This window comes from Mobula hypostoma, chromosome 5 (genome assembly GCF_963921235.1).
Source record: "Mobula hypostoma chromosome 5, sMobHyp1.1, whole genome shotgun sequence".
NCBI classification, from domain to species: domain Eukaryota; kingdom Metazoa; phylum Chordata; class Chondrichthyes; order Myliobatiformes; family Myliobatidae; genus Mobula; species Mobula hypostoma.
Genome location: NC_086101.1, coordinates 29,695,468 through 29,711,896, shown reverse-complemented (window position 1 = coordinate 29,711,896; position 16,429 = coordinate 29,695,468). Strand labels below are relative to the sequence as shown.

At 40.6% G+C, this 16,429-nt stretch overlaps 1 protein-coding gene across 1 annotated transcript in view; it reads left to right on the top strand.

Annotated features, from left to right (window-relative positions):
* Positions 1-16,044, top strand: part of LOC134347303 (nuclear factor 7, brain-like) — a 90,110-nt gene extending 74,066 nt beyond the window's left edge. Inside the window, exons 11-14 of the mRNA XM_063049702.1 lie at positions 4,243-4,473; positions 9,118-9,140; positions 10,569-10,687; positions 13,232-16,044. Of these exons, the coding sequence (XP_062905772.1) occupies positions 4,243-4,473; positions 9,118-9,140; positions 10,569-10,687; positions 13,232-13,755 (897 nt within the window). The 3' untranslated portion in view covers positions 13,756-16,044. The remainder of the gene's footprint in view (positions 1-4,242; positions 4,474-9,117; positions 9,141-10,568; positions 10,688-13,231) is intronic.
* The last annotated feature ends 385 nt before the right edge of the window (positions 16,045-16,429 follow it).

Here is a 16,429-nt window from a genome sequence, read left to right as displayed (position 1 = left end):
ATCTGCCAGATCTTGGTCCACTCACTTAATCTATCTATATCCCTCTGCAGACTCTCCACGTCCTCTGTACAATTTGCTTTTCCATTCAATTTAGTGTCATCAGAAAATTTTACTGTCCTACACTCAGTCCCCTCTTCCAAATCATCAATGTAAATGGTAAACAGCTGCGGGCCCAGCACTGACCCCTGTGGCACCCCACTCACTACTGACTGCCAACCGGAAAAACACCCATTTATACCAACACACTGCCTTCTATTGGTTAACCAATCCACCATCCATGCCAATACACTTCCTCCAGCTCCATTCATCCGTATGTCTCTTGTGCAGCATCTTATTGAACGCCTTCTGGAAATCCAAGTATATGACATCCACCTGTTACCCTCTATCCACTACACTCATTATATCCTCAAAGAACTCCAGTAAGTTTGTCAAACAGGACCTGCCCTTTCTGAATCCATGCTGCATCTGTCTAATGGAACCACTTCTTTCTAAATGTTTTGCTATTTCTTCCTTAATGACAGCCTCAAGCATTTCTCCAACTACAGATGTTAAGCTAACTGGCCTATCGTTGCCCGTCTTTTGCCTACCTCTTTTTTTTAAAAACTGGCATGACACTTGCTGTCTTCCAATCCACTGGGACTTGCCCAGAATCTAGAGAGTTTTGGTAAGTGATTACCAATGCATCTACTATAACCTCCGCCAATTCCCTCAGCACCTTGAGATGCATCCCATCAGGACCAGGGGACTAATCTATCTTCAGGCCCTCTAGCTTGCTCATCACTATCTCTTTAGTGACACTGATTTTATCAAGTCCTCACCTCACATTTCTTCCATAACATCATTCTTTGGCATATTAGACGGTCCTCCACCGTAAAGAGCGACACAAAATAGTCGCTCAATTCCTCAGCCATTTCCTTATCACCCAACACTAATTTCCCCTTCTTGTCTTCCAAGGGACCTACGTTGACTTTAACCACCCTCTTCTGCTTTATATATTTATAAAAACTTTTGCTATCGGTTTTAATATTTTGTGCTAATTTACTTTCATACTCTATCTTCCCTTTCCTTATTTCTTATTTAGTTGCTCTCTGTTGCTTTTTAAAGTTTTCCCAATCCTCCAGTCTCCCACTACTCTTTGCGACTTTGTACACATGAGCTTTTAATTTGATACTATCTTTTATTTCCTTAGCTATCCAAGGCTGGCTCTCCCCACACTTACTGTCCTTACTTTTGACTGGAATATACTTTTGTTGAGCACTGTGAAAAATATCTTTGGAAGTATTCCATTGTTCCTCAACTGTCCTACCAAATAGCCTGTGCTCCCGATCTACATTAGCCAACTCCTCCCTCATCCTGTTGTAGTCTTCCTTGTTCAAGTATAATACACTAGTTTTAGATCTAACTATTTGATCCTCCATCTGTATGTGAAACTCAATCATTCTATGATCACTCTTTCCAAGAGGATCCCTGACTATAAGATCGTTAATCTTACCTGTCTCATTGCACAGGACTAGTTCTAAGATAGCATTTTCACTAATGCGCTGCTCAAAAAAGCCATCACGGATTCAAATCTATGAAGTCCTCCTCAAGATTTCCTTGATCAACCTGATTCACCCAATCTATGTGGAAGTTAGAATCTCCCATGACAACTGCCGTTCCATTCTTACAAGCCCCAGTTATTTCTTGGTTAATCACCTCTGCCACTGCAATATTTTTATTAGATGGCCTATACACAACTCACACCAGTGATTTTTTTCCTTTAATATTCTTAATCTCTACCCAGATGGACTCAACATTCTGCTCTGTAGATCTTATATCATCTCTCACAATCACCCTGATCTCATCCTTAATTAAGAGTGCCACCCCACCTCCTTTGCCTTCCTGCCTATCTTTCCATATTACCTGATACCCTTGGATATTTAATTCCCAGTCATCTCCACCTTGCAACCAGGTTTCTGTAATAGCCACTAAATCATATGCCTTGTTACTGATCTGTGCCACAAGTTTGCTAACCTTGTTTCTAAAAGTACGGGCATTTAGATAAAGTGCCCTTAGACGCATTGTCCTTTTAGAGTCTAGTAACCTATACGATTTTTGCTTTTTACTTTCATGCACTCTACTCTTATTTTCTTCTTCACTAACTCTAGCTTTGGTCACTGCATCGCTTCCCTCTTCTTTTCTGTGTGGGTTCCCATCCCGCTCCCATATTAGTTTAAAACCTCCCCAACAGCACCAGCAAACAATCTCCCTAGGACATTGATCCTGGCCCTGCCCAGACATTGACCATCCGGACGATACTGGTCCCACCTCCCTCAGAAACGGTTCCAATGGCCCAAGAATCTGAAACCCTCCCTCCTGTACCACCACTCAAGCCACATATTCTTTCTAGCTATCCTGCTATTCCAACAATGGTGAGCATGTGGCACCTGTAATAATCCTGAGATTATTACCTTTGAAGTCCTACTCTTTAATTTATCTCCTAACTTCCTAAACTCAGCTTGCGGGACCTCATCCCACTATCTTCCTATATCGTTAGTACCTTCATGCACCACGACAGCTGGATGCTCACCCTCCCCTTTCAGAATGCCCTGCAGCCCCTTCAAGTCATCTCTGACCCTTGCACCCAGGAGGCAACATACCACACGGAAGTCCTGCTGTTTGCAGCCACAGAAGCTGCTTTCTATTCCCCTTACCATGGAGTCCCCTACTACAAGAGCTCCGCCATTCTTTTTCTTGCCTTCATGCGCAGCAGAGCCTCCAACGGATTTGCCAAGTAAGTGTTTCCCTTGAAGAATCCATGCTGACTAGGGCTTATTTTATCTGAAGAAACTTTGAGTATCCTCTAAAATATTATTGCCTAGCTTACTTTTGTCTTCAATCTTTACCTTTTTATTAACTTTTTTAGTTGCCTTCATTTGGTTTTTAAGCTTCCCAATCCTCTAACTTCTCACTAATTTTTGCTCTATTATATACCTTCTCTTTGGCTTTTATTTTGGCTTTGACTTCCCTTATTAGCCAAGATTGTGTAATCTTGCCTTTTGAATACCTCTTCCTCTTTACGATGTATATATCCTGTGCCTTCTGAGTTGCTTCCAAAAATTCCAACCATTGCAGTGCTGCCATCAACCCTGCCTGTGTTCCTTTCCAATCTGCTCTCTCATGCCTCTGTAATTTCCCTTACTCCACTGTAATACTGATGCATCTAACTTTAGCTTCTTCTTCTCAAACTTTAGAGTGAATTCAATTATATTATGATCACCTGCCCCTAAGGGTACTTTTACCTTAAGCTCCCTAATTATTTCCAGTTCATTGCACAACATCCAATCCAGAATAGCTAATAATCTAGTGGGCTCAATCACAAACTGCTCTTAACAAACTATCTTGTAGGCATTCTAGAACTTCCTCTTCTTGAAATTCTGTACCATCCATTGTGCCGACATATTGGAATTCCCCATGACTATTGTAACAATGTCCTTTCGGCATGCTTTTTCTAGCTCCCATTGTAACTTGTAGGCCACATCCTTACTACTGTTTGGGGTTTATTTATAACTCCTATCAGAGGGCTTTTACCCTTGCAGTGTCTTAGTTCTAGCCACAATGATTCAACAACTTGCAACCATATATCATCTCTTTCTGATAATTTAATTCATTTTTTTACCAACAGAACCACGCCACCCCATCTGCCTTCCTGCCTGTCCTTCCAATATAATGTGTATCCTTGGACAGTAAGCTCCCAGCTAAGATCTTCTTTTGGCCATGATCCAGTGATGTCTACAACATCAAGATTTCCAATCTGTAACTGTGCTACAAGTCCATCGACCTTATTCCGTACACTGCACATTCAGATATAACACCTTCGCTCCTGTATTCACCCTTTTTGATTTTGTCCACCTTTTACACTGCAATTCATCCTGTTGACTGTATTTTTACCCTATGATCAGCCTGTCCTTGCTGGGACTCCAACTACACATTGACTCTGTGAGAAAAACCAACCACCTCATCTTCAGCACTATCACCCCTGTTTCCCACCTCCCTGTAAATCTCCTTTGTGTTCAAATGTTACCAAACATTAGAAATCCCTTCCAGTTTCATATACTTGTGCACTCTTCCAGTCCTGACGTACTGTGCATTTCTAATTTCCTGCACTCCACCATGCATACTTATTGCATCAGACATTCTTCGCATTCAACCACTGAACAATTTGTCTTTCAATGGATAAATGAGTGTTGTTTATTCCATCAGAAACAATCTGTGAAACTGCAGCAGAACATTACGTCCAAGTTCGAGCAACTGCACGAGTTTCTGCATCAGGAGGAAAAGAGCTTAAAGACAAAATTGGAGCAAAAGGCGAACACCATATTGGAACAAAAGAAGGAAAACTTGAAGAGAATCTCTGAACAGCACAGTTCCTTTAAACGAGCAGTTTCAGATATGCAAGGAAAACTGAGTCTGGAAGATGCAGAATTTTTGCAGGTATATCCTACTGTTAGTTAGTAAATTAACTGCTATTTCTGAAGTCCTTTAAACAGTAAAACTATATTAGTCGACAATGTTCAGAGCTTTTGCAGGGCCAGACTGATAGACTTTCCAGACCGTTGGCAATTACTCCAACACATTTTAAAAACCAAAGAACTATAGACCATAGGTCATAGGAGCATCGCGTCTGCTCTGCCATTACATCATAGCTGATCCGTTTCCCTCTCAGATCCATTCTCCGGCCACCTTCTTAAACCTTTCACACCCCGACTAACCAAGAACTCATCAACATCTGCCCTAAATGCATCCAGTGACCAGCCCTCCACAACCACCTGTAGGAATAAATTCCACAGATTCACCACCATATGGCTAAAGAAATTCCTCCTCATCTCTGATCTAAATTGAAATCCCTCTATTTTGGTGCTATATCCTCTAATCTTAGACACCACCACCAAGGAATCATCTTCTTCACATTCACTCTATTTAGGGCTTACAGTATTCGATGGGTTTCAATGTGATTCACCTTCATTCTTCAAAATTCCAGTGAGTACAGGCCACAAACCATCAATTGCTGCTCATATGATAAACCTTTCATATCTGGGATTATTCTTATGAACCTCCTCTGAACCCTCTCCAATGTCAGTACATACTTGCTTAGATAAGGAGCTAAAACTGCTCACAATACACCAAGTGAGGCCTCACAAGAGCCTCAGCATTACATCCTTGCTTTTATATTCTAGTCCTCTTGAAATGAACATCAACATTACATTCACCTTCCTCACGAGTCATTCAAGCTGTGAATTGAGAAATAAGTGTGCTTGGCTATGCCTGTACTTCAGCTTTTACCAGCTTGAGCTGAGATAAAATAAAATTATATTAATAATAACTTATTTACAGAGAACTTTTCATATGGACAATGTAGTTCAAACTGCTGTACATGAAAATAAGATAAAAATAAGTAAATGAAAATAAAAGACAAAAAAGGTGTTCATTAAAAGCTAGGCTAAATAAATAGATTTTGAGGTGGTGTTTGAAATTACGAACTAAGTTTATATCCCGAATAGTTTTAGGGATTGAATTGCACATTTTGGAAGTGCAGTTCCAAAAAAAGTTGACCTGCCAATCACTTTTTTCTAATTTGCTTGTCAGTTCAGCTGGTAACCAAGCTGAAGTTATCCACTTCCCATCATGCAGGCTGGTTAATTAAGTTCAAAATCTAACAGCTTAGCTGGAAGTCTTTTCTTCCAGATTTGTTCTCTTGCAACACACAAAATGCTGGAGGAACTCAGCAGGCTAGACAGCATATATGGAAAAAAAGTACCGTCAGCGTTTTGGACCAAGACCCTTCAGAGGACTGGAGAAAAAAGGCTGAGGAGTAGATTTTAAAGGTGGTAGGGGTGGAGAGGAGAGAGAAGCACAAGCTGATAGGTGAAATCTGAACACTCCCTCTTCTCCAGCCCTGTACCTCTTTCAACAATCAACTTTCCTGCTCTCTACTTCATCTCTCACCCTTCAGGTTTCACCTATCACCTAGTGTTTCTCTCTCCCTTCCCCAACCTTTTAAACCAACTCCTCAGGTTCTTTCCCTCCAGTCCTGCTGAAGGGTCTCAGCCCAAAACATCGAGTATACTTTTGTTCCATATATGCTGCCGGGCTTGCTGAGTTACTCGGGCACTTGTGTGTTGCTTGGATTTCCAGCACCTGCAGATTTTCTCTTGTTTGTTCTTGTGCAGCTGCCTGCAGTTTAATTGAGCATCATTTTCAGCAATTTGGCATCCTGTTCAGCACAGACACTGTGGGCTGAAGAGCCTGTTTATTGTTCTATTCTATTTTTTGTACCTGATTGTACATTTCTTTCAGACATGTATCCAATTCTGCTTTGAAAGTTTGCATTGAAACGCATCCTACCACTCTTTTCAGACAGTACCTTAGACAAATTGCAACATTAAATGTCCATTTCTTCCCCATGAAACTTTTGGTAAATCTCTTCTGTTCCACACTTACCACTTCCTGTCATGCTACATTTCCACTCCCCCAGCCCACATTCCCACAACTCAATAAGGTGCAGATCCTGCTTTTCCCCCGTCTTTCCTTACCAACATTTAGAAACCCAGTCTTTTCCAGGTGAAGCAATGATTCACTTACACTTCTAACAACACAATGTTCACAATAGGGTCTCCTCTACACTGGAGTAATCAAATGCAGACTAAGTGATCACTTTACAAAGTCTCCTGAGTATGATCTGTAGGAATGACACTGAGCTTCTTGTTCCCTGTCACTTGAATCCTCAGTCTTCATGCCAAGTTTGACCCTTCTATCTATGAATATCTGCTATATTAGATCAGGGTTTAATACTAGTTGAGGAAATCCACCTATCTTCCATCTGGGAATAATGCAGCCTTTCAGATTTAATATTGAATTCTCAATCTTTAGGTAAGTTGTTCACTGTTTTTTTTCTCTTTCCATCATAACTGGTCATTTTTTATATCACTTTAACCCAGTTTTTCTTGTTATATTTGTATAATGTGGCCAGTTGTATATGTCTCATAGCCTTACCATTAGTAGCTCTCTACAAAAAGCATAATCCAATCCAAGTGGCTACTTGATTGCACATGTTGCCTTGTCTCACCCTGTCAGAGAGATTGATTTCCATTTTTTCTACTCATCCCTCCTCTACTTCCTCTGCAAAGTAGAACCAGCTTGTTTTCTATCCTTCCCAATTCTGATGAAATATTAACAGTTTTTCTCCCCACAGATGCTGCCTGATCTACTCAGCACTTAAATTATTTTCCAGTTTTTGATATTAGATTTACAGCATCTGTAGATTTTCTTTTTCATTTCAAACTTCTTTCACTTAGCTTTAATCTAATCCCACCCAGCTCCTAATCAATCTCCCAATGAAATTTGAGTCTTTGCATTGACTTCATCAAAAGTCACCATGAGGAAGCCTGAAATATATTCCCCAAAAAATTGTAAATCCAGTTGGATAAAATCTGTTGGGTAGTATAATAAAAGGAATTCTGTATCAAAACAGTATTTACTGAATATGCAAGAAAATAGAAGTAGGTCCAGTCCGTTCAATATAATTATGGCTTACCTATGATAATATTACATCTTCTTCTGTGCTACTTCTCCAGAGGTTACTCAATTCATCAAACTTTTAACCTCCTCCACTTTAGATGCTTATAATAATCCAGCTTGAACACTCACCAAGGTAGAGTATTCCAGAGATTCAAAATCAGCATCGGGTTTATTATCACCGGCATGTGATGTGACATTTGTGTACTCAGCTGTGTCATTGCAATGCAATACATAATATAGAAGAGAAAAAATAATAATAATAATAAATAATAAAACTTAAATAAGTAAATCAATTATGATATATGTATATTTAATAGATTAAAAATCATGCAAAAATCAGATATAATACATATACATTAAATAAGTGAGGTAGTGTTCAATGTCCATTTAGGAACTGGGTGGCAGAGGGGAAGATGCTGTTCCTGAATCTCTGAGTGTGCATTCAGGCTTCTGTATCCTACCTGATGGTAACTGTGACAAAAGGGCATGCATTGGGTGCTGGAGGTCCTTAATAATGGATGCTGCCTTTCTGAGCCACCGTACCTTGAAGATGTCCTGGGTATTTTGTAGCTAGTACCCAAGATGGAGCTGACTAGGTTTACAACCTTCTGCAGATTCTTTTGGTCCTGTGCAGTAGCCCCTCTATAACAGATAGCGATACTGCCTTTCAGAATGCTCTCCATGGTACATCTATAGAAGTTTTTGAGTGTATTTGTTGACATGCCAAAGCTTTTTAAACTCCACATGAAGAATATGCACTGTCTTGCCCTCTTTATAACTATATCGATATGTTGGGATCAGGTTAGATCTTCAGAGATCTTGACACCCAGAAACTTGAAACTGCTCACTCTCTCCACTTCTGATCCCTCGATGAGAATTGGTATGTGTTCCTTCGTCTAACCCTTCCTGATGTCCACAATCAGCTCTTTTGTCTTACTGACTTTCAGAGCCTGGTTGTTGCTGCGGCACCACTCCACTAGTTGACATATCTCACACCCACTCGACGTCACCTGAGATTCTACCAACAATGGTTCTATCAAATTTATCAATCATATTTGAGTTATGCCTAGCCACACAGTCATGTGTATAGAGAGCAGTGGGCTAAGCACACATCCCTGTTGTGCACCAGTATTGATCGTCAGCGAGGAGGAGATGTTATCACCAATCCACACAGACTATGGTCTTCTGGTTAGGAAGCTGAGGATCCAATTGCAGAGGGAGGTATAGAGGCCCAGGTCTGGTAACTTCTCAAAGAGGATTGTGGGAATGATGGTACTAAATGCTAAGCTATAGTAAATGAACAACATCCTGACAGAGGTGTTTGTGTTGTCCAGGTGATCTGAAGCTGTGTAAAGAGCCATTGAGATTGCATCTGCCGTTGACCTTTTGTGGCGATAGGCAAATTGCAATGAGTCCAGGTCCTTGCTGAGCATTTAAACATATATTGTGTCCCAACTAAAAGTTAAATCTCAGTTTTAGAGTGACTAAATTGGTGAATCATTCTCATCACTGTTTAAGTATTTGACATATCTTTGTAACAGCTTTTATTTTCTCTTTCAGGATCTTAAATCCACTCTTGGCAGGTAAGTGCTCTGTTTGACCATATTTGGGTAAAAATTAGTTGTCCTTTATATTGTTGTATGTGGCAGGACATACAAAGTGAATGAGTACCCCAAGTCAAACCAGAAATTGTTTGAAGAATTCAGCAGACCAAGCAGAAGGAAACAGGTTCAACAATTCAGGTCAATGGCCCTTCATAAAAACTGGAACAGATTAGGAAAATTCCTCTTTGTCTCTCCATGGATGTTGCCTGTCTTTCTGATGGGTTTCAGCATGTCTTGTGTTTTTTGTAACAGCACAGCACAGAAGGAGGTTCATCATCTGCATTGTCTCTGTACCAGAGCAACTAGTTCCACCTGCTGGCTGTTTATCCATACCTTTACAAAGTTTCTTCCAGCATATGTTTATCCAAGTGCCCCTCGAACGCCACAGTAAAAGATACCTGTATCACATCTGTTCCATGTTCCAGCAACATGCCATCTATAACAGAAGTTCAATAACTTTTCCTTCTGCGATCCTTAGTTTTTTTCCACTTTATTTTATATCCGTCACTTTCCATCTTCAACCCCATCACCAACGTATCTCCTACTTGCCATTAACTCTGTCCAGATAGCTCATAATTTCACATACTTCTATTGAATCTCCCCTCAGACTTCTCTTCAGAAAAATATGTTCGGTTGTCATGTTACAGAATTTCACCATTTCTGAAACACAAGAGACTGCAGAAGCTGGAACCTGGAGCAGCAGATAAACAGCGGGTGGAACACATTGTGTCAAGCAGCAGCTTTGAGAGAAAAGGACATTGGTGTTTGGGATCAAAACCCTGCATCAGGTTATTGATCCTGATCCTTGGTTCTGATGCAGGGTTTCAGCCAAAGCACTGACACTTACTTTCCTCCCACAAATTAAGCTCAGCCACCGGAGTTCCTCCAGCTGATTGTTCCATCCTGAGAATTGTCCATAAGCCAATTTCTCTGTAAGGCAGAAATATTTGTTTTCTATATCTTCCCATATGTTTCTCTATGTAAACTTTCTGAAATCTGTATATTGATAGGAAATAGTAAAACTGCTCAGCCAGTAAAAGTTGATATCTAATAACAGTTCCTTGCAGTAAAGCGTTATGTGCACATGACATCTGTTACATATTTACAACATTTTCTCCTTTTAATGTTATCATTTCCAAATCCACATTTTCAGCTCTGTGCAAAGTTACTTTGTTGGACAGTGATGAGAGGCATTATTTTATGTCCATTTTTCCCAGTGTGAATATTTTCTCCTTAAATTGTGGTGCTTAAATGTTGGAGAATTCTGTGTAGAGTCTGTGAGCATCCCAACAATGTTCTGAGGTGAAGAAACTAGTGATTTAGTGCTGATTTACTGATGCCCTGAGTAATCTTTATAAGGCTAATCGATTTTTAGCATCACAGTGATATTCTTTATTTCAAATGCAGGTGTTCTGATCTGCAGTTCAAAAAACCCCAGAGAGTTTCTGTTGACCTCTGCCAAGGTGATTTCAGTGGCCCTATTCAATACAGCATGTGGAAGCGGATGCTAAAGGTGATTAATCCAGGTAAAAATATCTTCTAGTATTGATAAGGGATTATGGCATTGAGATAATGAATGGGATTTTGGTGGAAGAATTAAATAATAGGCAGAGCTGTGACTGACTATGCCAAAGTACCAACACAGGCCCTTTGACTGACATCTGTGCCAAGCATGATGCCAATCCAAATTAATCCCATATGCCTGCACATGGTCAGTCCTCCCTCATACCCTGCCCGCTCATACATCTGTCTAAATGCTTCTTAAATGTTGCTACTATTACTGATTCCACCAGTTGCCCTGGCACCACATTCCAGACACCAGATACAGTCTGTGTGAAAAACACTGGCTATGTAAATCTCCTTTAAATTTTGCCCCTTACCTTAAAGCTATACCCACTAATATTTGGCATTTCTCTCCTGGGAAATAGGCTCTGACTGTCTACCCTATCTATGCCTCTAATAACTTTAATCAGGTCAACTCTCAGTTTCCAACTCTCCAGAGAAAACAAACCTAGTTTGTCTGTCTTCTCTTTATAGCAAACGTTCTCTAATACAGGTGACTTCCTCATGGCACCGAGAGTAATCCAGAGATTACTACCCTTGTGGTCCTGCTTTTTAACCTCTTACTTAACTTTCTTCGAATATTCCACAACCCCTTTGATTTATCTTTGATTCTGGCATGAGAAAGGCAACACACAACCCCGACCCCTGCGGCAACCACAGAACCTTCTGTCAGCCACCCTGTCCAACAAGTCTCCTTTCAATTACCTCCAGTCTGCCTTTTCATTTTCCCACTGAACCTCAGAGCTAGTCTTGGTGTCACAGATCTGGCTCTGATGTTGCTTTCTCTTGATCAGTTATTCCTCATCCCCACTGCCCAACAGTATCCAAAATAGTATACTTGTGTTTGAGGGGAATGGCCACAGGGGAATCTTGCACTACCTGCCTACCCTTTCTATCTTTCCTGATTGGTCAGGGAGTTGTGGGTGAAGAACGAGCTGCCAGTGGAAGCACTGGGTGTGGGTTCAATTGCAATATTTATGATAAGTCCAGATAAGTGCAAGGATGAGGGGAGGGAATAGAGGGCTATGATTCAGATACATAGATGGGACTAAGCAGAATAACAGCTCAGCATGAACTACGTGGCCTGAAAGGTCTGTTTCTGTGCTGTAGTGTTCTCTGACCCAATTACCTGAAGCCAATACCTTAAACATAAAGCATAGAATAGAACAGCACGGTGTGGGCCCTTAAGCCAATGATGTTGTGTCAGCTATTTAAACATGCTCCTTCTGAGTTAGGAGGGAGGGAGGGGAACCACTTGAATCCTTCCCTCCTACATAGCCCATAACCCTCCATATGCCTATCTCTTAAATATCCTTAATGTACCAACCTCAACCATCATCCCACACGGAGCATTCCATGCACTTCTCTGTATAAAAAGAACTATTTCTGACATCTTCCCTCAACTTTCTTCCACTCGCCTTGAAAGAATGTCATCAGGTATTAGCTATTGCCTCTCTGGGAGAAAGCTGCTGGCTGTCCACTCTATCTATACCTCTTATAACCTTATGCACTACACCTCTATCAAGTCACCTCGTATCCTCCACTTTAAATTAAAAAAAGCCATAGCTCACTTAAACTTTCCACATAAGCCCTGTTCTCGAATGTAGGCAGCATGTAAGTAAATCTTCTCTAAAGGTTGCACACCTTCCTACAATGAGGTGACCAGAAATGAACACAATATTCAAATTGTGATCTAACCACAGTTTCATACAGCTGCAACATTACCTTGTGGCTCTTGAAATCAATCTCTCATTTAATTAATGGTAGTACACAAAATACCTTCTGCATTTGTGTGGCAGCATTGAGGGGTCCATGGAGTTGAACCCCAAAATCCTTCTGTACTTCCACACTGTTAGGAATTCTTCCATTAACAATGAGTAGCTTTGTAACCACATCAAGTAGACTCCTTTTTGATGCTGTCAGCATCCCAGATGTTGTTAAGTGTATCCAGCATCAGTTTTTTGGCACAGTTGGTGAAGAGCTACAGCTGTATGCATTTCCCACACATTTAGTCCTCAGGGTCACTGGACTTTTTCCTGATCTCCCACATCCTGCAGGAGAAGCATGCCAGTGCTATCCTGGTAAGAACTGGGGAGTGGTTTTGACACTTGGCAGGGAAAGCTGAACAGACAGAGAACATGTGCTTATGGCGGTTTGAATATTATTAAATTACACAAGGGAATCACTGCTAATATATAAAAAAAATACCCACTGTGTACTGGGAGGCATGCATTAGAAACAGAAAATGCTGAAAACACTCAGCATGTCAGGCAGCATCCTTAGAGAGAAAAGAAAACAATCAACATTCCAGGTTAGAACTGAAAAGAGAGAAGCTGATTCACCGAGCATTTTCTGTTTCTATTTCAGATTTCTAGCAACAGCAGTTTTTTTTAAAATTTCATTAGCTGTGCTGGTACTGTCTAAGCAGCCACTGAATGTTGTCAAAATGTTTGATGTCAACTTGTATCAGCTGTCCTCATGAGAATGCTAACATTTGTCTTCTTTAGTTCCATTTGCTCTGAAGCTGAATCCCAATACTGCGCATCCAAAACTTGTCCTTTCCAGCGACCAGACAGCCATGAGACTCGGTGATAAGCAGAAGGTCCCTGACAAAGCAGAGCGATTCACAAATTGGCATAGTGTTTTGGCTCAGCAGAGCTTCACAACAGGGAGGCACTACTGGGAACTGGAGGTGGGAAAGAACAGCATGTGGAGCGTGGGCGTGGTGAAGGAGTCTGTGCCAAGGAAGAAGGAATTCTCACCTGAGCCTAAAGCTGGAGTCTGGGCCTTGTGGCGCCTGGGAGAGGAATACACCACTATGATTTCACCTCGTACTGCACTCCCTGTGAAAGTAAAGCCCAGTAGGCTGGGAGTTTATCTGGACTATGAAGCAGGCCAACTATCACTGTACAATGCTGATGACATGTCACATCTGTACACTTTCAAGGACAAGTTCACTGAGAAACTCTACCCTTTCTTCTTAACAGGTTGTAATATTGATCCATTGCAAATATTCAACTTAAACATTTAGGTTTATTTAGCTTTTACAGGGAGTCACTTGAAACTGATCCACCTCCGAGGATAAGCAATGTTTCAGTGTTGAACAGATTCCCACATTGTGAGCTAGTGTAAGCAATATTAATTACATTATTAGATGCCAAGATCCTTATCTGTTGAAATCCATGTCTCAAATCTCTCTATTGTGTTTTTCTAACATGTATCGGATCAATTAACATTAAGTATTTGATCCAACTTCATTTACTTCTATTTTTCCAACTTAAATGTGTATTAAATGCTAAAAGTTCGCACACTGGTCAGACAGACTGATTTTCAATGCTTTGTTCCTAAACACTCTGCAATTGGCAATGGAGTGTGCAACCATCCTTTAGCATAATGTGTTATGTGGTATGTGTAGCTATTCTGTAACCTATGACTTCCTGGTTATAAACCAGGACTGTAACATCCTTTCAAACAGTGATTTCATAGGTGTTTTGGAATGCTAAACCAGTGAGGGGATAGGAAGGGGCCTCAGTGTCTCAGTATTTTTTGCTTTTTTCAGATTTCCAGCATTTGAAGAGGTTTTTTTTGTAATTTTAGTTTGCCCATGATTTTGTCTTTTTAATTACATACCCAACCTGCTCTTGGTGAATTTTGTACACATATCCTTATACCTTCCTGTTTATCTGCTCCGGTTAGAATTATTCTTTATTTGATATTGCCTCACTCTATTCACCTTGCAGTAATATAACACATTACATTCTGTATGCTATGTTCCATATATATTGAATAATCCTGATGAAGGGTCTATGCCCAAAACGTCCTCTGTACTCCTTTCCATAGATGCTGCCTGGCGTGCTGCGTTCCTCTAACATTTTGTGTGCGTTGCGTGCATTTCCAGCATCTGCAAATTTTCTCTTGTTTGTAATCCTTCTCTCCCTGTCTATTGGTGTTCTTGATGGGTTACTATCCTCCTCAGATTTCGCCACACTGCCACTTTTGTATCATCTTCAAATATAGAAATTGTATCAGACACACCAACATCCAAGTCATTAAATAAAATAAGAAAGCACTGATCCTAGTGTAGATTCTCTAGGTAACTTCATTCTAAAAAGTCTTGAATACTTGGTATTGTGTTACCAAGCCAATTTTCTATCCATATTGCAACTGCTTCCTTAATTTCAGAGCTTTGAATATTGATGGCAGACTTGTGTGCCTTATTTAGTGGCTTTCAGAAGCCCAAAAGTTCCAAATCCAAAGCATTTCTTCATTGACTCTCTCTGTCACGCCACTTGTTATTCCAAAGGTTTAGAAGGAAGGTGACCAGTTCTTCTGCAAAGTTGACTGGCTTGACTCAGCATGCCATCCAGAGCTGGTTGCCTTGTTGCCTCAAGCACTGTTGGATGTACTTCGTTAGAGAAGTAGGTCTTTTCGAGAATGCTAACCCTATGCACCAGCACCTAATAGTCTTCTTTGGAAACTAGGTTTGTTGATGATTTGAGTATGTAAACAGTCATTTGATTATGCTTCACTTTAATTTTGTACACTAGAAATGCCTTGAATGTATCTTAAGAAATGTTGGGATACAGGATGAATTTCAGCAAATGTTTCAAGAGTTTGGGACATCTAGTTGAAGATTGCAGTCTAACAGTGAATGATCATTTCAGTCACTTTTCTTGTTATTGCAAGACCCCGTTGTATATTGGTGTTGTGGAACGCTGTAAGTCCAATTCATTGGTTTATTGGCGAGTGGCGGGGGAGCGATGTGGCCTCAATCATAGCAAGGTCTAAGCCACAAGCCACAGTGCAGCCTGTTTGCAGCTACCCAGGGAAAGGCAAAGGAGTTGAGTGCTGCACTAGAGTGCTGCAGGCAGTGTGGCGTGGTATCCATCCTGGAGTTCATGATACCCTGCAACCCACAGTATTCACTCAGCAGAAGGCTGCGGACAGCTGCATCATTCATGGACTCTGGGACTTCGACTATATTTCTTTGTGTGACTGTATTTTACTACTATCTTATATGTGCCTTCTGCTGTGTATGACTGTTAGTACTGTGTTTTACACCTTGGCCCCAGAAGTAACCCTGTTTGGCTGTATTCATGTGTGGTTGAATGACAATAAACTTGAACTTGAACTGGATATAGCAGCCAATGTATAATATCACTGATGTAATATTAAATGAATATAGTCATGTAACCCAGGGAATGAGGATAAAGTACAGTCAGCTGGATGGGATGGGGACTGGGCATGATAAAATATATAAAATGTTCGAGTGTAGTCAGTGTGACCTCTGCATGTAGGTGTTAATCAAATAAATTTATGCTGTATCTGTATTATTGGCTCCAATGGTGTTTGATCTATTAACAATTTGTGTAGTTGATATGCTCAAATCAAAACACACTGACGTAGTGATGTGCTTCATTTACCAGCAGTAGTAAGGTGGTAACTTCTAGTCTCAGTGGACACCACAGGTTCACAATGCCTACATTCATGTATATATATATATATATATAGACACAGACACAGACACACACACACACACACACACACACACACACACACTTGTATTAAATGCTGAAATCCAGAGAAATTCTCAAAATGCTGGAGGAGCTCAGCAGGTCAGGCCGCATCTATGGAGAGGAATAAACAGTCAACATTTTCAGCTGAGATCTTTCATGATGCATTTCAGCCCAAAACATTGATTGTTT